The sequence below is a fragment of the Lingula anatina genome, chromosome 5, assembly GCF_051362555.1.
Source record: "Lingula anatina isolate TDL-2025a chromosome 5, LinAna3.0, whole genome shotgun sequence".
Classification (NCBI taxonomy): Eukaryota; Metazoa; Brachiopoda; class Lingulata; order Lingulida; family Lingulidae; genus Lingula; species Lingula anatina.
In genome coordinates, this window is record NC_141771.1 from 25,363,940 (window position 1) to 25,391,937 (window position 27,998).

The 27,998-nt window shown below is 39.0% G+C and overlaps 1 protein-coding gene across 9 annotated transcripts; it reads right to left on the minus strand.

Moving 5' to 3' along the window:
• LOC106162282 (sterol regulatory element-binding protein cleavage-activating protein-like) lies at nt 1-27,998 on the minus strand. Of its 9 annotated transcripts, none has more exons than XM_087012658.1 (26): nt 27,820-27,994; nt 27,718-27,783; nt 20,829-22,806; nt 20,526-20,661; nt 20,067-20,227; nt 19,672-19,809; nt 17,045-17,127; nt 16,718-16,832; nt 16,239-16,423; nt 15,270-15,396; nt 14,974-15,086; nt 14,260-14,453; nt 13,436-13,588; nt 12,941-13,156; nt 12,122-12,468; nt 11,631-11,900; nt 10,749-10,878; nt 10,472-10,587; nt 9,660-10,284; nt 9,347-9,432; nt 8,350-8,462; nt 7,626-7,810; nt 6,967-7,047; nt 5,755-5,967; nt 5,011-5,073; nt 1-1,684 (listed from the first exon to the last, which is right to left on the minus strand). In XM_087012658.1, the coding sequence occupies exons 3-26, from the start codon at nt 20,939-20,941 to the stop codon at nt 1,502-1,504; spliced, it is 4,146 nt and encodes a 1,381-aa protein (XP_086868784.1). In that variant the 5' UTR covers nt 20,942-22,806; nt 27,718-27,783; nt 27,820-27,994; the 3' UTR covers nt 1-1,501. The 9 variants fall into 9 exon arrangements, with proteins under 9 accessions (XP_086868784.1, XP_086868788.1, XP_086868783.1 ...); XM_087012662.1 differs by adding an exon at nt 8,887-8,922 and having other exon boundaries at nt 7,626-7,792; nt 9,383-9,432; nt 27,718-27,991; XM_087012657.1 differs by adding an exon at nt 8,887-8,922 and having other exon boundaries at nt 9,383-9,432; nt 27,718-27,991.

Genomic DNA, 27,998 nt, shown 5'->3' on the forward strand with positions numbered 1-27,998 from the left:
CAACTTTTAATATTTGCGTCTTTATTTCCCCATGACATTTTGAACATTGTGTCATTTTAGGGTCTTATCTTGTGTACTTTTAAAAATTGTATTACAGAAAGTTTTTTTTCTTCTTTAAATTAAGACATGATTATTGAACTTTGCATTTTAACTAAGGGTAAATATACAGTCTTATACAGGCTTTGGGAAACTAGTTCTCTAAATAAAATCATGAAAATGCTTCTATGAACCGTTCTATAATTTATTACACTGCAGTTTACAAAAGCTCAACAGTGGCGTGATCAGCAGGCTGTATGACATGCTACTCATTTCCTTCACTTTCAGTATGTATGACATGGGCAACCAGTGACCAGAATGAAGCCGATTCTGTACATAATATAGAATTGTTTAAAATTCAATGAAAATACAAATGAGTCTTCCTTATTTATGTCAAATTTCACCACTGAAATAAATCAATAAGCGCAAAGATGAACAACTGGACTGTAAGCCAATGTGCCCAGGCAAGGGAAGCCAGTACTCAAATTCTGGTTAGCTTTTGATAAAAAACCCAAGTTCCAGCTGAGACTCTTCTGTTTGTGTAGCCATCAAAAAAGTTTGTCTCAGCTTTGACACACGGCTGTTGACACACGGCTGTTGACATACGTACAGTGATCAGAGACAGCAGGGAGCTGGGAGAATTTCTTTCTATCATCTGGAATTCTGAGGCTTTCTTAACTAATTACTGTCCATGTGTTTTTTATTGATATAGCCACTGTCACTGGGGACTTGTCTGGAGCCCACTTCTTTCCCCTTGGGACTTTTTGTATCTTAAAACAGTGTCATTTTTTCCATGAATCCAGTCTGCAGCTACTGCCCTCTGGTGAGAGGTGCTCACACTGCCCTCTGGTGAGAGGTTCTTACAATTCACTTCCATTCTAAAATACTTCAATGCACGAAGTCCACTTTTACAGAGAAGAGTGGAATTTCATAGTCCATTGTTTTCTTACATGTGGACATCTACCATTCTGAGCCTTGTTTTATGTTCAACCCTTCGTTGTTGACAGTGTTATTCTGTGCTATCTACAGAAGCCAATGGAGGATCTGCACTCAGTTACAACGTGTTCATTTAAACATTTGTCCCATGGACGGTCTGCGTCTGCCAACACAGAGGATCAAAGCACAGACACAATGTGGTCACTTCCGCAGACAGTAGCTGTGTTCCAGGTAATCATCAACATCGTCATCTCCACTGCAGTAGACTGTCAACATCATTAATTAGGTGACTCCACAATTAGGCTTCCATACCCTATGGTCCTCCATGGTACCGGCAAACTCACTGATGTGCTCCAATAAGAAATGTGTGGGCGCCCAGAGCAGAAATCTATTTGCCACTTCTTTGTGATCGACTTTCGGTATTTTGCCATAGAGCTCCGTGTTTGGCACCTTGTCCAGCCCAAATGATGAATATAAATTGTAATACTGATGAGGTAAGCAACCTTCATGTCCAAACCTTCTTCATGTCTCAGTCCACTTTCTCCAAGACAGACGGGAAATGGACAATCCTCAGCTCATTGCCATAGTCACTGATGATAACAGAGTTGCCAACGGTGACCAGATTTCTAACAAAGACTGAGTTGTCCCAGTTTCCAAGTCTGACTGTGCGCAAGTGCTGTCCCTTGGAGAGATCCCACAGTACAATACAACCCTGGAAACATGGGATACAGAATATTATACATTAACCCTAACACAGTACAATACAACCCTGGAAACATGGGATACAGAATATTACACATTAACCCTAACACAGTACAATACAACCCTGGAAACATGGGACACAGAATATTACACATTAACCCTAACACAGTACAATACAACCCTGGAAACATGGGACACAGAATATTATACATTAACCCTAACACAGTACAATACAACCCTGGAAACATGGCACACAGAATATTATACATTAACCCTAACACAGTAGGATACAACCCTGGAAACATGGCACACAGAATATTATACATTAACCCTAACACAGTACAATACAACCCTGGAAACATGGGACACAGAATATTACACATTAACCCTAACACAGTACAATACAACCCTGGAAACATGGGACACAGAATATTACACATTAACCCTAACACAGTACAATACAACCCTGGAAACATGGCACACAGAATATTATACATTAACCCTAACACAGTAGGATACAACCCTGGAAACATGGCACACAGAATATTATACATTAACCCTAACACAGTAGGATACAACCCTGGAAACATGGCACACAGAATATTATACATTAACTCTAACACAGTAGGATACAACCCTGGAAACATGGGACACAGAATATTATACATTAACCCTAACACAGTACGATACAACCCTGGAAACATGGGACACAGAATATTATACATTAACCCTAACACAGTACGATACAACCCTGGAAACATGGGACACAGAATATCATACATTAACCCTAACACAGTACAATACAACCCTGGAAACATGGGACACAGAATATCATACATTAACCCTAACACAGTACAATACAACCCTGGAAACATGGGACACAGAATATCATACATTAACCCTAACACAGTACAATACAACCCTGGAAACATGGGACACAGAATATTATACATTAACCCTAACACAGTACAATACAACCCTGGAAACATGGGACACAGAATATCATACATTAACCCTAACACAGTACAATACAACCCTGGAAACATGGGACACAGAATATCATACATTAACCCTAACACAGTACAATACAACCCTGGAAACATGGGACACAGAATATTATACATTAACCCTAACACAGTACGATACAACCCTGGAAACATGGGACACAGAATATTATACATTAACCCTAACACAGTACGATACAACCCTGGAAACATGGGACACAGAATATTACACATTAACCCTAACACAGTACGATACAACCCTGGAAACATGGGACACAGAATATTACACATTAACCCTAACACAGTACAATACAACCCTGGAAACATGGGACACAGAATATTACACATTAACCCTAACACAGTACAATACAACCCTGGAAACATGGGACACAGAATATTACACATTAACCCTAACACAGTACAATACAACCCTGGAAACATGGGACACAGAATATTACACATTAACCCTAACACAGTACAATACAACCCTGGAAACATGGGACACAGAATATTACACATTAACCCTAACACAGTACAATACAACCCTGGAAACATGGGACACAGAATATTATACATTAACCCTAACACAGTACAATACAACCTTGGAAACATGGGACACAGAATATTATACATTAACCCTAACACAGTACGATACAACCCTGGAAACATGGGACACAGAATATTACACATTAACCCTAACACAGTAGGATACAACCCTGGAAACATGGGACACAGAATATTATACATTAACCCTAACACAGTAGGATACAACCCTGGAAACATGGGACACAGAATATTATACATTAACCCTAACACAGTACGATACAACCCTGGAAACATGGGACACAGAATATTATACATTAACCCTAACACAGTACGATACAACCCTGGAAACATGGGACACAGAATATTATACATTAACCCTAACACAGTACGATACAACCCTGGAAACATGGGACACAGAATATTATACATTAACCCTAACACAGTACGATACAACCCTGGAAACATGGGACACAGAATATTATACATTAACCCTAACACAGTACGATACAACCCTGGAAACATGGGACACAGAATATTATACATTAACCCTAACACAGTACGATACAACCCTGGAAACATGGGACACAGAATATTATACATTACCCCTAACACAGTACGATACAACCCTGGAAACATGGGACACAGAATATTATACATTAAGCCTAACACAGTACAATACAACCCTGGAAACATGGTACACAGAATATTATACATTAACCCTAACACAGTACAATACAACCCTGGAAACATGGTACACAGAATATTATACATTAACCCTAACACAGTACAATACAACCCTGGAAACATGGGACACAGAATATCATACATTAACCCTAACACAGTACAATACAACCCTGGAAACATGGGACACAGAATATCATACATTAACCCTAACACAGTACAATACAACCCTGGAAACATGGGACACAGAATATCATACATTAACCCTAACACAGTACAATACAACCCTGGAAACATGGTACACAGAATATTATACATTAACCCTAACACAGTACAATACAACCCTGGAAACATGGTACACAGAATATTATACATTAACCCTAACACAGTACAATACAACCCTGGAAACATGGTACACAGAATATTATACATTAACCCTAACACAGTACAATACAACCCTGGAAACATGGGACACAGAATATTATACATTAACCCTAACACAGTACAATACAACCCTGGAAACATGGGACACAGAATATTATACATTAACCCTAACACAGTACAATACAACCCTGGAAACATGGGACACAGAATATTATACATTAACCCTAACACAGTACAATACAACCCTGGAAACATGGGACACAGAATATCATACATTAACCCTAACACAGTACAATACAACCCTGGAAACATGGGATACAGAATATTATACATTAACCCTAACACAGTACAATACAACCCTGGAAACATGGGATACAGAATATTATACATTAACCCTAACACAGTACAATACAACCCTGGAAACATGGGACACAGAATATTATACATTAACCCTAACACAGTACAATACAACCCTGGAAACATGGGATACAGAATATTATACATTAACCCTAACACAGTACAATACAACCCTGGAAACATGGGATAGAGAAATATATGTTATAGGTTTATGAAAAACAACGCAGTACTTCTGTGAAATCTGGGCATGAGTGAAGATGTAATTTAGGAATACTACTAAGAAAACGTGTTCTGCAAATTTGATGTCATTTTGGGAACAATCAAGTGTTTGTTTTTAATGATGTTATAAGAGTCTTTCACTAACCTGACCTCCTGATACCAATAGATTACTGGTCAACATGGAGAGAGCGTTACAGCAGGCAGATTCCTGAAATCAATACACAATGATATCACTTTTGTGAGGGAAAAAAAATAATAATAATCACATATTGAACAAAAGTGAAAGTCAATAAATATTTTAATATTTGATATGTTTTATTATCTTTCAAATGTTATTTTAATCTGAACATCAATGCCGTCCAAGATGAAAAGTTCCAACCTTGCTGAAATCTGCCAAATTGTTTGCCGACTGTTGACACAATTCCTCTGCTCTGATTGGTCAAAAACTAGGAGTTACAAGAGTGATTTATGTTTAGTGTTGACACCAGGAGTAGTTTTATCAAAGCTCATATTTCCACAAGGTCTTTATGTTAATTTCATATAACACTGACTCATTAGCCTCTTCATATGTCCACCAGTAACTTACCATCTGTACATAATGTAACAAGTGTCCTCCACATCTCTCCCATATACACAATATATCATCATATGTCTGTGTTTATATAACTATATGTCTACCAGTAACTTACCATCTGTACATAATATAACAAGTGTCCTCCACATCTCTATCATATACACAATATATCATCATATGTCTGTGTTTATATATGTCTACCAGTAACTTACCATCTGTACATAATATAACAAGTGTCCTCCACATCTCTCCCATATACACAATATATCATCATATGTCTGTGTTTATATAACTATATGTCTACCAGTAACTTACCATCTGTACATAATGTAACAGGTGTCCTCCACATCTCTCCCATATACACAGTATATCATCCATGCCAGTGCTGACCACATAGACAGGGGTACAGACCAGAGAGGTCACTGTGGCTTGGTGGAACAGCAGTTTGTGTACACAGGCCCCAGTCAGCAGATCCCACAGCCGCACTGAACAGTCTTCTGAGCCACTGGCGGCAGCTAGAGGAGCACCCTGAGAATCACAGAGATGTTATATTAATGAAATCACTGGCGGCAGCTAGAGGAGCACCCTGAGAATCACAGAGATGTTATATTAATGAAATCACTGGCGGCAGCTAGAGGAGCACCCTGAGAATCACAGAGATGTTATATTAATGAAATCACTGGCTGCAGCTAGAGGAGCACCCTGAGAATCACAGAGATGTTATATTAATGAAATCACTGGCTGCAGCTAGAGGAGCACCCTGAGAATCACAGAGATGTTATATTAATGAAATCACTGGCGGCAGCTAGAGGAGCACCCTGAGAATCACAGAGATGTTATATTAATTAAATCACTGGCGGCAGCTAGTGGAGCACCCTGAGAATCACAGAGATGTTATATTAATTAAATCACTGGCTGCAGCTAGAGGAACACCCTGAGAATCACAGATATGTTATATTAATGAAATCACTGGCGGCAGCTAGAGGAGCACCATGAGAATCACAGATATGTTATATTAATGAAATCACTGGCGGCAGCTAGAGGAGCACCCTGAGAATCACAGAGATGTTATATTAATTAAATCACTGGCTGCAGCTAGAGGAACACCCTGAGAATCACAGATATGTTATATTAATGAAATCACTGGCGGCAGCTAGAGGAGCACCATGAGAATCACAGATATGTTATATTAATGAAATCACTGGCGGCAGCTAGAGGAGCACCCTGAGAATCACAGAGATGTTATATTAATTAAATCTGCCAACCACAAATATAATATTACGTAACAAGTAAGAATGATATTACAGCAGTAAAGTCTGATGAACTTTTAACACAACAGATGGTGGAACACATCTGATGTTTTCAAACTGATTTCAAATTAATTAATAAACAAACAGTGATACAATTTAAAATGCAGATTTTATTATAAACCACTTACTTCAAACAAATGAATAAAGAAACAGAGAAACAATTTAAAGTGCAAGTATAATTATATGTAGTTACAGCTAGAAGGAAGCAATCCCATACCTTATCCAGGAATAGAGCAGTCACACTGGCTGTATGTCCATGTAATGTATATAAACACAAAGAGTCTTCTATCCTGTAGACCTGTAATAGGAAGAATACACAGTTATAACAGAATAGAGCAGTCACACTGGCTGTATGTCCATGTAATGTATATAAACACAAAGAGTCTTCTATCCTGTAGACCTGTAATAGGAAGAATACACAGTTATAACAGAATAGAGCAGTCACACTGGCTGTATGTCCATGTAATGTATATAAACACAAAGAGTCTTCTATCCTGTAGACCTGTAATAGGAAGAATACACAGTTATAACAGAATAGAGCAGTCACACTGGCTGTATGTCCATGTAATGTATATAAACACAAAGAGTCTTCTATCCTGTAGACCTGTAATAGGAAGAACACACAGTTATAACAGAATAGAGCAGTCACACTGGCTGTATGTCCATGTAATGTATATAAACACAAAGAGTCTTCTATCCTGTACACCTGTAATAGGAAGAACACACAGTTATAGTTGCAACAAATGTCAGAAATAACTGAAGGGCAGTTTTCTCATTTACATATTTATCTAAAATGAACTGCAATTGTCTGTCACTTAATGCTCAGTGCCAGCAGATAACTGGTAATTCTCACTGTTGGACTCGTCTGTTTTGTACCTTTAATGTCTGATCTTGACTGGCAGTTACGACACGCCCCCCTGCCATCTCCAGGATGTTGATTGGCTGTTGATGTGCCGTTACCGTGACAATATGTGAACAGTGTATGATGTCATCCCATGGTTTCATCTCTGTGTTGGCCATAGTGGAACCTAGCTGTCTGCTGGCTGCACGGTGAGATAAACCTGAAGTTAGCACATAGCTACAGAATAATGGCTGGGTAAAGCCAATAATAAGATGCTCTCATTAAAATGTAGCCAAGGGCTGTTTCATATCAAGAGCACAGGTAGACAATTATCTTGTGAACCTGTGACCTCTCCACTCACATACACTGTTCATAGTCATTCAGTCACCACTCCTCATAGGAGCTAGACAGGACTTCTATATCTGAGGTTAATTTGACTTTATTTGTTTCAATCTGTTTATATGTTTATATCATTATTTGTTAGTTCTTTTAATTTTCTGTTCAATCTGTTTGTACAATATAATTATTTATATTTTCAGTCAACATTGGTTCCAGTGAATAAAACTGGAAAAACCAATAGTATCGTAGTTAATAACTGACCATCGAGATAGACCTGAAGTCATCACACTTCATTAGAAAGATGAAAAATACTGTAACACCTTGAATGAGCAAGACTGTTGCCACCTTTTTAACAAATCAATGTTAATGCAGGTCATAAAATACAGGAACAACACTAAGATTCACAATCCTGATACTGACCCCTGTTGTGGAGTACGGAAGGCGGAGTGGTCGAGGAGGGGACAACGGGAGAATGCGTGTATGTTTCCAACTCCAAGAAATCTAGAGTACCATCCAGTCTGGCCGCTATCACTCTGGGAAATAAAAGGAACAAAAATTCACGTAAAAATGTCAAAGCCAGTTGGCTCATCTTGCTTCATAAAAGTGGATTTAAACACAGTTCTGTTGCATGGAACACAGAGAAGGCAGTGAACATATGTCCTAGTTAATTAACTACCTGTTACTGGTTTACTTAAGGCCTCCTGCTAATTCTGGCACAATTCTGAGTTCCAAGTTGTATTTTTTAAAGTATTCACAACAACAACACATTCCTCTCCCTTCATAAAGCACTCCCAGACTTGATGTGTAGACAGACATCCACCTGGAGGACACAGCAACACACTGGTGGCAGCGGTGGGATACTTACTTCTTTCCCTGGAAACATATCCCAGTAACACCAGACCTGCTATCTTCATATAGACACTTCAGGCTGCCTGACAATACATCCCAGATACTTACTTCTTTCCTTGGAAACATATCCCAGTAACACCAGACCTGCTACCTTTATATAGACACTTTATACTACCTGACAATACATCCCAGATACTTACTTCTTTCCCTGGAAACATATCCCAGTAACACCAGACCTGCTGCCTTCATACAGACACTTCAGGCTGCCTGACAATACATCCCAGATACTTACTTCTTTCCTTGGAAACATATCCCAGTAACACCAGACCTGCTGCCTTCATACAGACACTTCAGGCTGCCTGACAATACATCCCAGATACTTACTTCTTTCCCTGGAAACATATCCCAGTAACACCAGACCTGCTGCCTTCATACAGACACTTCAGGCTGCCTGACAATACACCCCAGATACTTACTTCTTTCCCTGGAAACATATCCCAGTAACACCAGACCTGCTACCTTCATACAGACACTTCAGGCTGCCTGACAATACATCCCAGATACTTACTTCTTTCCCTGGAAACATATCCCAGTAACACCAGACCTGCTACCTTCATATAGACACTTCAGGCTGCCTGACAGCGCATCCCAGAACTAGAACAAAACACATGGACTTTATGTCAGAAAGATATCTCAGATTTAGACTGTGTATGTTACTAAAGCTGTTCTGCAAAGCTTTGAATTCAGTACCTGATGCTGAAGCCACTGAATTTTTTAAAATGCTCTCAGAAACTAATAAAACATTCAATTGTACATTAAACAAAAACTGAAAATTGAAATATTTCAACTGCAGGCACACCCTCCACTCTGTCCACATTTACCTCTATTTTGCCATTTCCACAACCAGCTACAATCAAGTTGTCCTGTGACTCCAGACACCAGATGGCAGGAGCTGACCCTCTCACAGCAAGACAGTCTGGTGTCACAGCCTCTACTGGGCCATCATTGGTGCCTAAACTTCTACTTCTGTACCTCCCCTGATCTCCAGGGCGCTGTGTCGTGGCCTCCATGTCTCCCAGAGATCTCCTGTGCTGCTCCTTCATCTGTTCGTACCTCCTGCTCTCCACCTGCAGCTGCTGGTGCTCTCGGTAATACGGGGAAAACTTGGAGGCAAAGTCATAGCCAGGAGCAATGGACGCAATGCTGCCTGGGGACTGGGGATTGGGGCTGTCTTGTTTAGATCTTCTGTTTAGAAGACTTGAAAAGTTAGTGTCAATGGTTCCTGTAAGATCAGGAATGCTGGTAAACCTGTCCTGTCTGCGGTGGATGACAAACTGGGTGGAAACGGGGTCTTGTGCCACTGGTTTGTGACCATCTCGTCTTTTCACAATGTCAGATGGTTCTGGTTTTAGCAGTGGTGCCTCATGGTACTCGGCATATAAGTCCATGTCGCTGTCATTGATGTTTCTACCTGGTATAGGAGTGCGATCGTCAGGGGGAGTTATCCTGGAAAAGTGTGCCCAACACATTATGTTTAACTTTTGTTTCTATTTTAGTATAAACATTTGTCTCACAGGTAGTACACGTATTTATGGCTTGCAAGTGAGACGCAAGTTCAGTTATTGTACAGTATGAAGCGCCAGTTGTGGGGTATGTAAATAAAACAGTGAAGCAGTTTCTGGGTATGACTCACCATTTTCTGTGTATGACAGTGAGGCACTCGCCAGAGGTGGTGTCCCAGACACGTAACTGTCCCCCCAGACAGCAACTGATGAGCAGGGGGCCGTCTGTCACCATACACTCTATCTCCTGAAATCAACAGTTCTCCGTCAATAATGTCTACATATTTGTAATTTAATGGAAGAACAATCATTCTGATAAGGTGAGTGGCTGACTCAAATTGTAACCAGGAGAGGAAATAAAAATTCTGATTAAAGTATTATTAGTACTAGTAAGTACACTTTCTGTACCTGGTTATGGCCTATCAGCCTCAGTGGCAGTGCCTCTTTGATCATCTTAAAGTAAGGGCTTGCCTTGGTTCTCTTCTTTGACTTACTCCAAGAACTTCTCCACTTGGCATAGTTCCTAGAACACACACATCTGAAACACAGACAGCATGGAGAAATTATATAGGAATAATAAGATAAAAGTATGAACAGACATATTAGTACATGCTTTTATTGCAAGTGCTTATAACTTTGACACATCACTAAGACTTACTTTGATGATGTTATCAGAAGATGAGGAATTTTATGAATTGATACAACCTGATGCTTTCTTTTATTAGATAGTATCATTTGAAAATGGCTTAAAGTCCAACATATCTTCAACACATCTTACCTGTACAATATCATCATGAAGTAGATACCTACCTGTACAATATCATCATGAAGTAGATACCTACCTGTATAATATCATCATGAAGTAGATACCTACCTGTATAATATCATCATGAAGTAGATACCTACCTGTATAATATCATCATGAAGTAGATACCTACCTGTACAATATCATCATGAAGTAGATACCTACCTGTATAATATCATCATGAAGTAGATACCTACCTGTACAATATCATCATGAAGTAGATACCTACCTGTACAATATCATCATGAAGTAGATACCTACCTGTACAATATCATCATGAAGTAGATACCTACCTGTACAATATCATCATGAAGTAGATACCTACCTGTACAATATCATCATGAAGTAGATACCTACCTGTACAATATCATCATGAAGTAGATACCTACCTGTATAATATCATCATGAAGTAGATACCTACCTGTACAATATCATCATGAAGTAGATACCTACCTGTATAATATCATCATGAAGTAGATACCTACCTGTATAATATCATCATGAAGTAGATACCCAGGAAGACACTCATGACACCCAGGATGACTGTAATCACCAGTTCTCTGGTAGAGTGAGCATATAGTGGCAGGGGCCCCTGCACATGACTCTGAGGAACCAAGTTCTCTCCATTGAAGTACGTCTTGGCCTTAATGAGGCGCTCCTCCATCTCTTCCTGCTCCTTGGGGTGACGCATCCGTATGGCAGCCTCGGGATCAGCCACAATGGACAGATGGACGGAGGGAAGAATGCTCACATAACTGAATGTATCAATGTGAGTATATGAATTCAAAATTAAAAATAATAATTAACAATGTTATTAAGATATCACGGCAACAACTAAGGTTTACACTGTTTTCTTTGTCTTACTAGATGTAGCATGTATATTGAACAGAAATATCATTCTGTTTAAAATAGAAGATTGAGTTCCACCCCTACTTATATTAATATAATTCTATTCAAGATGGAGGACTGAAGTTACCTTCCAGATGTACTTATGTTATACATCTCCAGCAGAGAGGGCCAGTGTTGGTACGATAACTTCCGCCACATCTGGCCATCAGAGTGAACTAACTGGGACGCCACCTGGCTACCTCCAACTTCAAAAGAGCTCTCCTTCATTCCCCTTGTGGAGTAGTCACCAGGGTCATCTGTGTAGGCATGATAGTCAACCTCACGCCCGATAAATTTCTCCACATTTTGAGGCAGACTGTAACTCTGACCTTGACTGTGACCTTGACCTGGAAAGGTGCTGGCGTTGTGTTTGACAAGGTGTTCTACGAGTCCACTCTTGTACACTATCAATGCTATCCAGATCACTGTGCTGACCTACAACACACAAAGATACAGATCCATAGCAAAACTTTCTAAGTCAAGTTGTTATACATTAGGCGAAGCATTTTTCCATGATAACAATGCCTGTACCAGTCTAAATACCATGATAACTCTCTGTACCAAACTAACACAATATCTGTACCAGTCTACATACCATGATAACTCTCTGTACCAAACTAACACAATATCTGTACCAGTCTACATACCATGATAACTCTCTGTACCAAACTAACACAATATCTGTACCAGTCTACATACCATGATAACTCTCTGTACCAAACTAACACAATATCTGTACCAGTCTACATACCATGATAACTCTCTGTACCAAACTAACACAATATCTGTACCAGTCTACATACCATGATAACTCTCTGTACCAAACTAACACAATATCTGTACCAGTCTACATACCATGATAACTCTCTGTACCAAACTAACACAATATCTGTACCAGTCTACATACCATGATAACTCTCTGTACCACCCTGGTTCTTGCCCAGAAGTAAATAAGGCGTATCCTGCGTGGCAGATCACTGTCTGGGTCTGTATACATATAGATAAACTCGTCCTGGCCGTAGGGGGATGGCGGTGGTGTGGGGGGACGGCCAATACTTCTCTGTGGGGTGTGGAAGGCAGGGGCTGATGTAGACTTGGGGAGACTAGAATGTGATCTTGTGGGCTGAAGTGAAAACAAGCATTATTTCATTCTCATTATCTCTGAATTTCTACAATGAATATATTTTTCTTTAAAATTTTAGGTTTCCTGATAAATACTGAATGAGTTGACAAAACAGATGTGTGTGTGTGTGTGTGTGTGTGTGTGTGTGTGTATGCGTACAGGTGCCAAAGCCAATATGTGTGTATGTGTGTGTGCAAGAGCCAGTGTGCGTGTGTGCGTGTGTGTGTGTGTGTGTGTTATGGGGATGAGTGTGCAGGGATCATGGAGGGATAAGCTAACCTGCTGCATCAACTGAGGTCCTTTAAAACAGTCCATCACAGGGCAGTGAAGTAACATCCCTGGGGCTGGGCTGGGCGTGGCACTGGGCGTGACACTGGGCGTGGTTCGCTCCTTGGGGCTCATCTGCAAGTGCTGCTTGTGGAGGTCATTCAGCTGAAAGAACAATAGTAGCCATGGTTACCTGTGACAACAAAACCTGTAACCATGGTAATCCTTGGCATCAAAATGTGATGATATACACTTCAGGGTCTGAGAGTGAAATTGTGTTACATCTGCCAAGATCCTAAAAGCTACTATTTATGTAATGTATTCGTAGAGACCCTTAAAGATCACGATAAGGTACTTGCCAAGTGATCATGGAAGGAAGCTGTGTAAGAATTTAGCTAGAATTTACAAAGAATTTGTATAGAAATTCTGCAGCTGTTTTACTTTGAAAAGTTACAAATAAAAATAATGTTTATATCTGAGTGTTTTATTAGTAAATGTTAAGATAGCTCAGTGGATATATCTAGAGGTGGTTTAATGTATACTACATTAATGTTAAGACAGCTCAGTGGATATATCTAGAGGTGGTTTAATGTACACTACATTAATGTTAAGACAGCTCAGTAGATATATCTAGAGGTGGTTTAATGTATACTACATTAATGTTAAGACAGCTCAGTAGATATATCTAGAGGTGGTTTAGTGTATACTACATTAATGTTAAGACAGCTCAGTGGATATATCTAGAGGTGGTTTAATGTATACTACATTAATGTTAAGACAGCTCAGTAGATATATCTAGAGGTGGTTTAATGTATACTACACAAAGCACACTGTACCTCCATTCTGCGGATATCAATGGACAAGACGGTAACAAAGAACCCCATCTGGAGGAAGAAATCTGTGAACAGACCAACCACAGCAAACAGACAGAACTCCTGGATGGCAGGGATGAAGGTGAAGAAACCTCCCACCACGATCAGTAACTCCAGACAGAAGTTCTTGGTGATGGACCAGCTCTCTTTACTAAGACCTGGAACATATGGAAAATGGCAGTTTAATATCAAGGATTCACAATTCTTGGAGCTTTCTTTAGGTCTCTTTATGTCTTTCTTTCTTTCATTCATTCATTTTTCCAAGTTCCACCATTATACAAAAACAAAAGATTCCTATAACAATAATCTCTTTCCAGACAAACATGATCATAAATGATCTTAAACAATACATAAAGAACCAGTCAGCTTGCCGAGGGCAGTTCTATTTTCTCCCTTTCCTTACTTACTTACTTTCTTTCTTTCTATTACCCCCCCACACACACACACACACACAAGTCCCATCAGTACACAACATAAGATTCATGTAGAGACAAGCACAATCATTGTGTACTGTATAGTTCTGTTCGATGCAGTTAAATCACACAAAGGGAATATAGAAATGTGATTTTTGTGATGATAAAATTAATCATCTGCAAGTTGGATAATTTTGTCCATTGGAAAGATTGAGACAATACATCCTATCCTCATGATCCACTCCATGGAGGGCAGAGTACCTACCTTGAGCCACGCGTATCTTGACATCCAGATCTATAGGAGTGGAGACCACAGACTTGGTGAGTACGAGGACATTTTCCAGGCCTATCACCACCACCAGGTATGGGAAGATTTCTCTGAAAGTCAGGAAAACAAGGAAATCATAATTTGTGTCACTGGATAACATTTTGTAGTCCATCATGAACATGTCTTTAAATGTTCTCAAAATAAGTATACAGCATAAGAAGTACAAATTTTGAGAAACTTTCAAGAAATACTTACACCATTGTTGATTCTTATATTCAATGAAAGAAACTAACCCTCTGTTAATACTGGGATGGAGACCAAAGAATGTACATATGGACAGTGACATGAGTAAAGACGCCAGGACCATAGCTACAGCACTGAATGCCAGACCCCACTTGGACTTCACCATCTGAATCTTACCTGGAATATAACAGAATAGACTTAGCTTAAGATATATCTGAATCTTACCTGGAAATGATAAAATACACTTAGCTATAAAATTTTATATCTAATTATAGTGGAGCAGACTTATGTTAAATATTTTACCTGGAATAGGGTGGAACAAACTCAGCTTTAAATTTTATACCTAATTACAGTGGAGTAGACTTAGGCTTTAAATTTTATTCCAAATTACAGTGGAGTAGACTTAGGCTTTAAATTTTATAGCTAATTACAGTGGAGTAGACTTAGGCTTTAAATTTTATACCTAATTACAGTGGAGTAGACTTAGGCTTTAAATTTTATACCTAATTACAGTGGAGTAGACTTAGGCTTTAAATTTTATACCTAATTACAGTGGAGTTGACTTAGGCTTTAAATTTTATACCTAATTACAGTGGAGTAGACTTAGGCTTTAAATTTTATACCTAATTACAGTGGAGTAGACTTAGGCTTTAAATTTTATACCTAATTACAGTGGAGTAGACTTAGGCTTTAAATTTTATACCTAATTACAGTGGAGTAGACTTAGGCTTTAAATTTCACACGGAAGGCTTAGATTTTAGATTCCATATTAATTATAGAAAGACAAACCAAGTTTCTGGATTTCATATCATATTTTCAGTGGAACAGACTTAACCTTGCAAATGAAGGAAGACTCACTTACAATACTTAGATTTTTCATCACACAAACTCGGATAATTTACTCTCATTCAGTATACAAGGCAGTTTATCAATATAAGTTGCTGCAATTGTTAATTAGATTGTAATTTGGTTCTAGTATACTAAACAGAGTATGGTTGATAAACATACAAAGTACTTACACACAGAGAAGTAGAGGTATAAAAACAGCACCACATAGGCCACCACTAGAGGGATATATTCCATGAGGAAGTTGTGGACATCTTTGAAGTAGATGTTCTCCACAGTGTCTGCGGCTGTGGAGTTAAAGCTGGTCGCACTGTGGGGGTACAACTGGTGAAGCTTCTCCTTCAGAGCACTGAAGAAACTGAAAGAGAAAGAAAGAGAATCCTCATAACTGACATAGCAAGGTGAGTATGGTGTCTCTGCCACTGCATTGATGAAACTTAACTTAGGCAAAGATAAAAATGAAGACAATATTATTTCACACATTTTCTTAAATACATATAATTATTACATAAATGTTTACAGATGAGGTTTTTAAAACCATCAATCAGTGACATATATTTGATTATTACAAGAATTATTAACATGATTATTATTGACCAGTTTCTTTAGACACCATGATTTCATAAAACTCCCACTAAAAACTTGTCCCCACCTTTCATTGTAAGACTGCAGCATGATAGTGACAGCATATGAGATGACACGCTGACGATTCCTGAGGAAATATCTGGATATCCCCGTCTCTATCCAGGCCATGCCAAACAGCAACTCTGACAGGAAAGAAGACCAAATTTTAATTTTCTTTTTTGGATTAAATTGTTAAATTCCAGTAAGTATATCAATTTCTTTCATCAAGTTACCCCTTGATAAATATCACCTAACTGTGAACACTTCCCTGATGAAGTAATGTCTTTTAATTCTGTAAACCTTCTTGTCATCAACTATTACTAGTCTACTAAAGGTAATGTCTCCATGTTCTCACCTCTCAATGGTGGTACCATCTCCATGTTGCTGGCACCATAATTCTTGTAAATGGTGTTGATGATTTCCCCATCGGACTGAAACCTGGAAAATTTTGGAACACATATGAAATACTTTTCCTTCAAATATTTGAACAGTCATAACAACTGACTGCCATGTGTCCATCTAGTGTCAACCTGCTGATAAACTGACCACATCTTGCAGCTCAAGGTGAATCCACATGTTAATGTCGCCTGAATTGGTCAATATAGCTTTTCCCCATTTATCTTTAAATGTAAATTACTTATCTACATATTAGCTCAAAAAATGTAATACCTTTAGAGGGAAAATTCCCCTTTTCATTGTTTTAGTCACCATGCAACATTCTTTTCAGCTATAAAGCCATTTATCCTCAATTCAACTGCTTTGTTAATTTGTGGAAGATGGTGATCAGTTTAAACACTTTACTCCAGATCTATATAAGATATTATCATATCAGTATCTTCACTTCACACAGTACAGGATCTCCTACCTTGCTAGGTCTCTGTTCCACAGATTGGCAGGAGATAAGACCAGACAGCTATATTATCATATCAGTATCCTACCTTGCTAGGTCTCTATTCCACAGGTTAGCAGGAGATAAGACCAGACAGCTATATTATCATATCAGTATCCTACCTTGCTAGGTCTCTATTCCACAGGTTGGCAGGAGATAAGACCAGACAGCTATATTATCATATCAGTATCCTACTTCTCCAGGTCTCTATTCCACAGGTTGGCAGGAGATAAGACCAGACAGCTATATTATCATATCAGTATCCTACCTTGCTAGGTCTCTATTCCACAGGTTAGCAGGAGATAAGACCAGACAGCTATATTATCATATCAGTATCCTACCTTGCTAGGTCTCTATTCCACAGGTTAGCAGGAGATAAGACCAGACAGCTATATTATCATATCAGTATCCTACCTTGCTAGGTCTCTATTCCACAGGTTAGCAGGAGATAAGACCAGACAGCTATATTATCATATCAGTATCCTACCTTGCTAGGTCTCTATTCCACAGGTTAGCAGGAGATAAGACCAGACAGCTATATTATCATATCAGTATCCTACCTTGCTAGGTCTCTATTCCACAGGTTAGCAGGAGATAAGACCAGACAGCTATATTATCATATCAGTATCCTACCTTGCTAGGTCTCTGTTCCACAGATTGGCAGGAGATAAGACCAGACAGCTATATTATCATATCAGTATCCTACCTTGCTAGGTCTCTATTCCACAGGTTAGCAGGAGATAAGACCAGACAGCTATATTATCATATCAGTATCCTACCTTGCTAGGTCTCTATTCCACAGGTTAGCAGGAGATAAGACCAGACAGCTATATTATCATATCAGTATCCTACCTTGCTAGGTCTCTATTCCACAGGTTAGCAGGAGATAAGACCAGACAGCTATATTATCATATCAGTATCCTACCTTGCTAGGTCTCTATTCCACAGGTTAGCAGGAGATAAGACCAGACAGCTATATTATCATATCAGTATCCTACCTTGCTAGGTCTCTATTCCACAGGTTAGCAGGAGATAAGACCAGACAGCTATATTATCATATCAGTATCCTACTTCTCCAGGTCTCTATTCCACAGGTTGGCAGGAGATAAGACCAGACAGCTATATTATCATATCAGTATCCTACTTCTCCAGGTCTCTATTCCACAGGTTAGCAGGAGATAAGACCAGACAGTTATATTATCATATCAGTATCCTACCTTGCTAGGTCTCTATTCCACAGGTTAGCAGGAGATAAGACCAGACAGCTATATTATCATATCAGTATCCTACCTTGCTAGGTCTCTATTCCACAGGTTAGCAGGAGATAAGACCAGACAGCTATATTATCATATCAGTATCCTACCTTGCTAGGTCTCTGTTCCACAGATTGGCAGGAGATAAGACCAGACAGCTATATTATCATATCAGTATCCTACTTCTCCAGGTCTCTATTCCACAGGTTGGCAGGAGATAAGACCAGACAGTTATATTATCATATCAGTATCCTACCTTGCTAGGTCTCTATTCCACAGGTTAGCAGGAGATAAGACCAGACAGTTATATTATCATATCAGTATCCTACCTTGCTAGGTCTCTATTCCACAGGTTAGCAGGAGATAAGACCAGACAGCTATATTATCATATCAGTATCCTACCTTGCTAGGTCTCTATTCCACAGGTTGGCAGGAGATAAGACCAGACAGTTATATTATCATATCAGTATCCTACCTTGCTAGGTCTCTATTCCACAGGTTAGCAGGAGATAAGACCAGACAGTTATATTATCATATCAGTATCCTACCTTGCTAGGTCTCTATTCCACAGGTTAGCAGGAGATAAGACCAGACAGCTATATTATCATATCAGTATCCTACCTTGCTAGGTCTCTGTTCCACAGATTGGCAGGAGATAAGACCAGACAGCTATATTATCATATCAGTATCCTACCTTGCTAGGTCTCTATTCCACAGGTTAGCAGGAGATAAGACCAGACAGCTATATTATCATATCAGTATCCTACCTTGCTAGGTCTCTATTCCACAGGTTAGCAGGAGATAAGACCAGACAGTTATATTATCATATCAGTATCCTACCTTGCTAGGTCTCTATTCCACAGATTGGCAGGAGATAAGACCAGACAGCTATACTGGGGGAGCACAAACTTCAACTTTCTCTCAGGTAAACTCTCTGATACATGCAGACAGAAGTCAGACAAGGAATACACTTTACCACTGGAAATACAATAGTCATTCAATTACTGGCATAATACAATAAAAGCTGGCTTTTTAATAGGTCTCTGCATCTAAAATGGGTACTTTTCAGCAAGTGCTGAACTTAGCAATTTAATTTATAAAATGAATTTAATCATTCAGTCCATATTCAATACATGTATCAACAATTCAAAGCGTTAAGTCGACAAATAACATGTTTAACTAAAGAAAAGAGATATTATAAAAAAACTACAAATTTTTCCACAAAATCCACTTACTTGTGTTTATACTGAAAGTTGTTCAGATGGTCCAACAGTTCAAACACCTTGGCCAGCGGCAGACGGAAGGCGTCATTGCGGATCATCTTGGACTGTTCCCATGGCGACACTGTCGACCGTATGATGATTTGCTGAATATAAGCCACTGGGGGTCCGTGGTACTGGAAACCATGACAACATAGTCTTACCATTATGTCTAACAAACAATGCTAATTTACTAGGACTTCAAGTGATTTTAACAAAATTTCAGTTTTTTAGAATATCAAATGAGCTCATGGTTTAAATCAAATCTATTTAACATACTGAAGCTGTTAGGGTGTATTAACTATCGTTTAGCAGCTTCAGTAGGCATTCAAGACATCTCAGCCACATAATCAGAATGATATTTAGTGAGAATCTCCTCAGAGATGGACCAATCCCTCTGGATGGATCTAGTGATGGGAACTCAGTGTTACTCACCCAGCTGGGACCCTTCACTGTCTCTGTAGTCAGTGTGGTCAGGTTGATGTAGTCTGGGGGAGACCTGTACCCCGGGGCAGGGACGGAGTGCTCCAGGGGGGCGTTACCTGGGAGAGGAATACTCAGCAGGGGGTAGCTGGAATATAGACGACAGAATTAACAGGATGTATAACCAAAACCACATTGCTGTCAAACTGATAATAATTCCACAACACAACAGCATAGTGAACCAAATCTGCAGATTTTGGAAAGGTTCTCTGTCAATCTATCCATTAACATGAAGTACACATAATGTCTACTCACCAGATACAGCAGGAGATACTGATGACCATAAAGATGAAGGCATAGGGATGACTGGCACACACTAGTCCATAGCAGTAGTAGACCTCTGCCACTCTTTCCTTCACACGCTGCATTCTTGCTGGACACTGGGTACTTGGAGTCACTACGGGTCACTGTCTGAAGGTCACGGCAAGGACAAGACCTTGGGGTCACTGTCTAGAGGTCACTTCAAGGTCACTATATGAAGGTCACGACCTCGGAATCAATTCCTGGGGGTCACAACCTGAGGGTCACTACTAGTAGGTGGAATCCTCTCTGCTGGACTGAAGTACTGCTGCTTCTTTAACAACAGAGTATAGCTTCTGTAAATGTCTTGTCAAACTCGTGAAGATTCAACTGAGTTTGCTGCCTGTGAGAGAATACCGTATCTCTCAATCTAAATGCTTGATCTGAGATAGTACTGCTGACACAATATCCTGCACTAGCTAAGTATCCTTAGAATGTTTGATTTGTTGCCTTTCACACAAGTGATTCCACATATAATGCTGCTGCTCATGACTAGTATGTATCAACATATGTTCAAATATTTGTAATCACCCTAAACAGTGCCACTTACTTGAGAATTTTAACTTTTCAAATAAATCAGATTACAGAAAACAAAAATATATTTATATCTTTAACAATTATGGTAATATTTATCAAAAGGTGTTAAAAATCTGGTACATAATATGAAAAAAATTTCACAACTCAGTAATGAAGCTACAAAAACAGATTATTGGATAAAAACTAACATACAATAAACAGACTTTGTGCAATATAAAGTAACAAAGAGCATTCACACAGATAGGCTATATAAACTACATACAACAACAAAAAATGAAGCAATATCAGCAATGCTATCTTGTAACAGACAGATCTTACTGAAAATATCAAACTGAGCAAATAAACCAACAAACTCTGATATTTCAGAAGAATTCAATCTCAAATACAAAGCACTATTGTTTGCCAAATTTCATGGAATCACACAGAAGAATTTATAACTATCAGCACATTTGTTCCATGCTGAGATTGACACAGAACACTGGTCTAACATCCCACATTGATCACAAAATCAATATCTTACTCTTACTTCAATAAATACAGGTAGTAAAAATATCTAAACTGTGGTTAATGACTAGATGAGTTTATATCAGAGGTGAAATGGCCATGTACATATGGACTAACACTGCCACCATCAACTAAGAAAGCCTCAGCTTTATGTTCACTTCTCAGGTGTTACAATATGTCCTGTTTTCTGAAGTCTTTGTCTTCAAATAGACAACTGGTGTTTGCTGCTCTTCAAACAGGACAGTTAATGTAGACTTCAATCACTGCTGTCTGACTCCATTAACAATGGGGACCACAATGATTTCATAGGCCAGTGATTACTGCTATTGTAACAAGTGCTGTTATAATAATGTACAGTATGGTTTTAACAATACAAGACAGCTGTGGTCAGAACCACCATCTAAACTGTGATAATTCAATGATACAAATGCTGTATTTTCCTACGTGACAGCATTCCTATAGATACAAGCCATAGTTTAGCTCAGTAAGAGAACAGAGAGTGTTTTCATAGCAAAGATTTCATGCACATGTAACATGAACTGTTTCCAGTATGAGTCTCAACAAAACCATCTGCAGACCACAACTATTACTCACAAACTCTTTCACCAGTTGTTGAAGTAGTGTGGAAATGCTGATTGCAATGTCTCCATTAACTCCACCAGAATTTGTTCTTTACTTTCTGTTCTACTAGATCTGTGTAGCCTGATATCTGTCAATAAGGGTCACTTCCAAAAAAAAGTTTTTACTGAAGTTCACAGTAGAGGTATCAGTTGTTCAGAAGCATAGCATCATGTTTTCTGTGAGGTCTTTGTACATCTGGAGCTGTCTGTACTGAATCAATGGAATTGTTTGTAGGCCAGGGTGATGCCTCCTTCTTAGAACTTGTCAGCGTCTGGAAACAGAAAAAATACAGATCTTACAGTACAATTGACGTCATGCTGGAAAAATGTCTCCTCGGTAAAGTTTTTATGACTTTATCAGTGATGATTTTATTTTTCGTTTCTGACATGTGTGAAGTCTTGGTTCTACTCTGTTCTACATGGATTTCATTTCTGACATGTGTGAAGTCTGGGTTCTACTCTGTTCTACATGGATTTCATTTCCACTGTTTTCATTATGACAGTCAGTCATGACTGAAAGGAAATTAAAACATTGTGACATTAATTTATTTCAGCATTTTGTTTGTTACCTTTTAACTCAAGAATCTATTTCAATTATCAACATAACCATGATAACAACAGAGCACCTGCATCAGGTATGATATAGAAGTGGATATAAATCTATGATCCTAATGATCTACCATCAGAACTGAGTCATAGCTGTCTACAACATATATATCCACACATCAACACTGTATAGTGCTGGTAGAGACGCTAGTGGTGCACTTACATCACAGCTGACGGCAGCCGTTATGAAAGACACAGTCACAAGTGAAGTATGTGAGAAAACCACGTATAAACACGTGTGCTAGCACACAAAACTGATATTCTGAATATAGAAAATGATAACCTGATTACCCTTATTTTCAAAAGTTACACTATCACCACAGACCTGCAGTGATTTTATTTCAAATTCAGCTTTAATAGTTAAGACTGGTGATGTCTTTGATCAGCTAATTGTCGTATCACACTGAAGGCTTTTGACTCCTCTCTATCTTGATGAACTGATATCACAGAGTTCAATGCCGTATGTAGTCATATATCACAGCCAGCTATTGACACTACAGAGATATGGCATGGTTCTTGGTGATACTCAAAACTTATCAGATTTTTGTGGGATGACATAACTTCTGTGACACAATCATGTCTTGTTTTAGAATGTAGAGCAGTCATTGCCCCATGAAGAGTGCAGACACCAGACGCCCTGGCCAGTGCAAGGCCACTAGAGGTCACTGTGGTCATGGACAGCCTGCGAGGGAAATTAGATTTTTAAAAAATCCATTTGCTGTATTTTTTACCAAAATTTGCCAGAGCAAAAAAACATCAAGACAGGTTGAGGTTCTACTGCATAAATATTAGACTATAATGTGGTCTTCCATGAAACTCAGTTCAATGTTGAGGTTCTACTGCATAAATATTAGACTATAATGTGGTCTTCTATGAAACTCAGTTCAATGTTGAGGTTCTACTACATAAATATTAGACTATAATGTGGTCTTCCATGAAACTCAGTTCAATGTTGAGGTTCTACTACATAAATATTAGACTATAATGTGGTCTTCCATGAAACTCAGTTCAATGTTGAGGTTCTACTGCATAAATATTAGACTATAATGTGGTCTTCTATGAAACTCAGTTCAATGTTTATGTTAGCTCTAGCCTAAAATAATAAGCTTCTAAAATATCAAGTATGGCTTTATGTAAAACTTAATAGATCTAAAATATCAAGTTTGGCTATATGTAAAACTTAATTAGCTTTGTTAAAACATTTTTGTTTGGTCCAAGTTAAAACTAAACCTTATAAATCCAGTTTATTTTCAGGTTAGGCCTGGGCTAATACTATATAGTATATAAAACCAGTCATTATAATTTATTTAAAGGATCATATTATATCCAACATTTAAAATAATTTTAAACTGTTTTGATAACAAACTGGTTGAGTAATGCCAAGTCAACTTGTACCTGTCTAATACAGGATATCACAGCTATATTGGAACTGGCATGTGACCCACACTGGCTAGAAAATCATCACTGTCTCATTCTGATGAGATGCTTTGATTAAGTCTATAAAAGTATACTCATTAAGAGAGAAGCATAAGGAATCAGCACTAATCATTACATTTTCAATTCAACTGTTTTCAATCTGACCATATAGAGTTGTAACTTGATATTCTCCACAGCCTGGACTCCACACTGTTAGACTACATATCATCAAATGCTGGTGATTATTGATTATTTTCAATGGAAATGAAACTAAACAAATAATGCAGCACGTGAGGAAATTATCACTGCGGAGATAAATTACTTTCATCTCTGACATCAGTCTGACTGATTGTCTGGTTTCATCCTAGGCTGGAGGTGCTACACTTTGAGAGGGTGATCAGCAATACATTAGGTTATACTGAGTGTCTGGGTTCATCCTAGGCTGGAGGTGCTATACTATGAGAGGGTGATCAGCAATACATTAGGTTATACTGAGTGTCTGGGTTCATCCTAGGCTGGAGGTGCTATACTTTGAGAGGGTGATCAGCAATACATTAGGTTATACTGAGTGTCTGGGTTCATCCTAGGCTGGAGGTGCTATACTATGAGAGGGTGGTCAGCAATACATTAGGTTATACTGAGTGTCTGGGTTCATCCTAGGCTGGAGGTGCTATACTTTCAGAGGGTGATCAGCAATACATTAGGTTATACTGAGTGTCTGGGTTCATCCTAGGCTGGAGGTGCTATACTATGAGAGGGTGATCAGCAATACATTAGGTTATACTGAGTGTCTGGGTTCATCCTAGGCTGGAGGTGCTATACTTTGAGAGGGTGATCAGCAATACATTAGGTTATACTGAGTGTCTGGGTTCATCCTAGGCTGGAGGTGCTATACTATGAGAGGGTGGTCAGCAATACATTAGGTTATACTGAGTGTCTGGGTTCATCCTAGGCTGGAGGTGCTATACTTTCAGAGGGTGATCAGCAATACATTAGGTTATACTGAGTGTCTGGGTTCATCCTAGGCTGGAGGTGCTACACTTTCAGAGGGTGATCAGCAATACATTAGGTTATACTGAGTGTCTGGGTTCATCCTAGGCTGGAGGTGCTATACTATGAGAGGGTGATCAGCAATACATTAGGTTATACTGAGTGTCTGGGTTCATCCTAGGCTGGAGGTGCTACACTTTCAGAGGGTGATCAGCAATACATTAGGTTATACTGAGTGTCTGGGTTCATCCTAGGCTGGAGGTGCTACACTTTGAGAGGGTGATCAGCAATACATTAGGTTATACTGAGTGTCTGGGTTCATCCTAGGCTGGAGGTGCTATACTATGAGAGGGTGATCAGCAATACATTAGGTTATACTGAGTGTCTGGGTTCATCCTAGGCTGGAGGTGCTATACTTTGAGAGGGTGATCAGCAATACATTAGGTTATACTGAGTGTCTGGGTTCATCCTAGGCTGGAGGTGCTATACTATGAGAGGGTGGTCAGCAATACATTAGGTTATACTGAGTGTCTGGGTTCATCCTAGGCTGGAGGTGCTATACTTTCAGAGGGTGATCAGCAATACATTAGGTTATACTGAGTGTCTGGGTTCATCCTAGGCTGGAGGTGCTACACTTTCAGAGGGTGATCAGCAATACATTAGGTTATACTGAGTGTCTGGGTTCATCCTAGGCTGGAGGTGCTATACTATGAGAGGGTGATCAGCAATACATTAGGTTATACTGAGTGTCTGGGTTCATCCTAGGCTGGAGGTGCTACACTTTCAGAGGGTGATCAGCAATACATTAGGTTATACTGAGTGTCTGGGTTCATCCTAGGCTGGAGGTGCTACACTTTGAGAGGGTGATCAGCAATACATTAGGTTATACTGAGTGTCTGGGTTCATCCTAGGCTGGAGGTGCTATACTATGAGAGGGTGATCAGCAATACATTAGGTTATACTGAGTGTCTGGGTTCATCCTAGGCTGGAGGTGCTATACTATGAGAGGGTGATCAGCAATACATTAGGTTATACTGAGTGTCTGGGTTCATCCTAGGCTGGAGGTGCTACACTTTGAGAGGGTGATCAGCAATACATTAGGTTATACTGAGTGTCTGGGTTCATCCTAGGCTGGAGGTGCTACACTTTGAGAGGGTGATCAGCAATACATTAGGTTATACTGAGTGTCTGGGTTCATCCTAGGCTGGAGGTGCTACACTTTGAGAGGGTGGTCAGCAATACATTAGGTTATACTGAGTGTCTGGGTTCATCCTAGGCTGGAGGTGCTACACTATGAGAGGGTAGCCAGATATACATTATGTTATGTAGAGAAATTTTATTAGATACCTCGACTGCAGAAATAAACATGAAGCTCCCATGCTTAAGAGAATGCTTTTGCTCTATCTCCAACATTGATAGATTACTAAAAGATATTAGAACAAGACTATCGATTAATAAAAAATATATCATTTTAACTGTTGTCAAAGAACACAAATTTTGGACAGACATTTATCATCAACAACTCATCTAGTTATATTATACAAATAATTAAGCTGTATTTATAAGTTATAACCTAATACTATACAACCTGTACATGCTACGTAGTTGTTATGTAGTTGTCCACGTCTCTTATAGCTTGATTGTATTCCATATGTAAGTTTGGTTTATATCAATAGTTTCCACTATTATATTTCTGTATCAGACTAAAGGGACCATCAGTTGTTTACAGCTGTACTATAACAACCAAGCTGACATTGTACAGTGTGTACTCCCTGTTTGTGCTGCCTCCAGCATATAATAATAATAACCAGCTTGGAGACAGCACCCTATATAATTATCACTAAATGCAATCTTCTGCCAGGGTTGATGATTAACACCACACTGACAGTGTGTTATAGAATTGTGAAATTGGCTTGAATAGGTTAACAAGGTATCTCTTAAGCTTCCATTCACAGTGATGATCATCTGGTTAATGTACAGGTATACCAGTACCTTACCAATTAACTTACGTAAGCTGGGGAAATTATATTACATTGACAAAATGAAGATCTTCGTTGCAGTTTGTAGCTGTATCCAAACTGAATAATAGACCTCCCCACATGAGGGAAGTGATGTTACTGTGAATGGATAAAGCAGACAATGGTTACTTAGCTGACTACGCTGACACTCACCTTTCGCAATATCCACTTATGTGGAGTTCTTCAAACTGTCACATGTAATATAAACGGTCCCCAAAACTCTGGAAATACTCATCTTTTAACAAAACACTTAACACTAAACTCCACGTCTTTCTTATAGAAACTCACAGTTGAAACAAATCGTCGCAATTATGTTACTCTTGACGCACGAGTTGTTTGAACATCGGTCATAAATTAATCTTTTTCACTACACTGCTGGGCACCGTCTTCCCTCGCTGTCATCTCTGTTGAAACTATGCCTAGGCTAGGATACA

Coding starts and splice junctions, on each gene's coding strand:
- LOC106162282 (XM_087012659.1), bottom strand. CDS start 20,941: ATGCAGCGTGTGAAGGAAAGAGTGGCAGAGGTCTACTACTGCTATGGA. Junction 10,879..11,630: donor TTCATGATGATATTATACAG/GTAGGTATCTAC, acceptor TCTGTGTTTCAG/ATGTGTGTGTTCTAGGAACT. Junction 10,588..10,748: donor GGCTGATAGGCCATAACCAG/GTACAGAAAGTG, acceptor TGTTGATTTCAG/GAGATAGAGTGTATGGTGAC.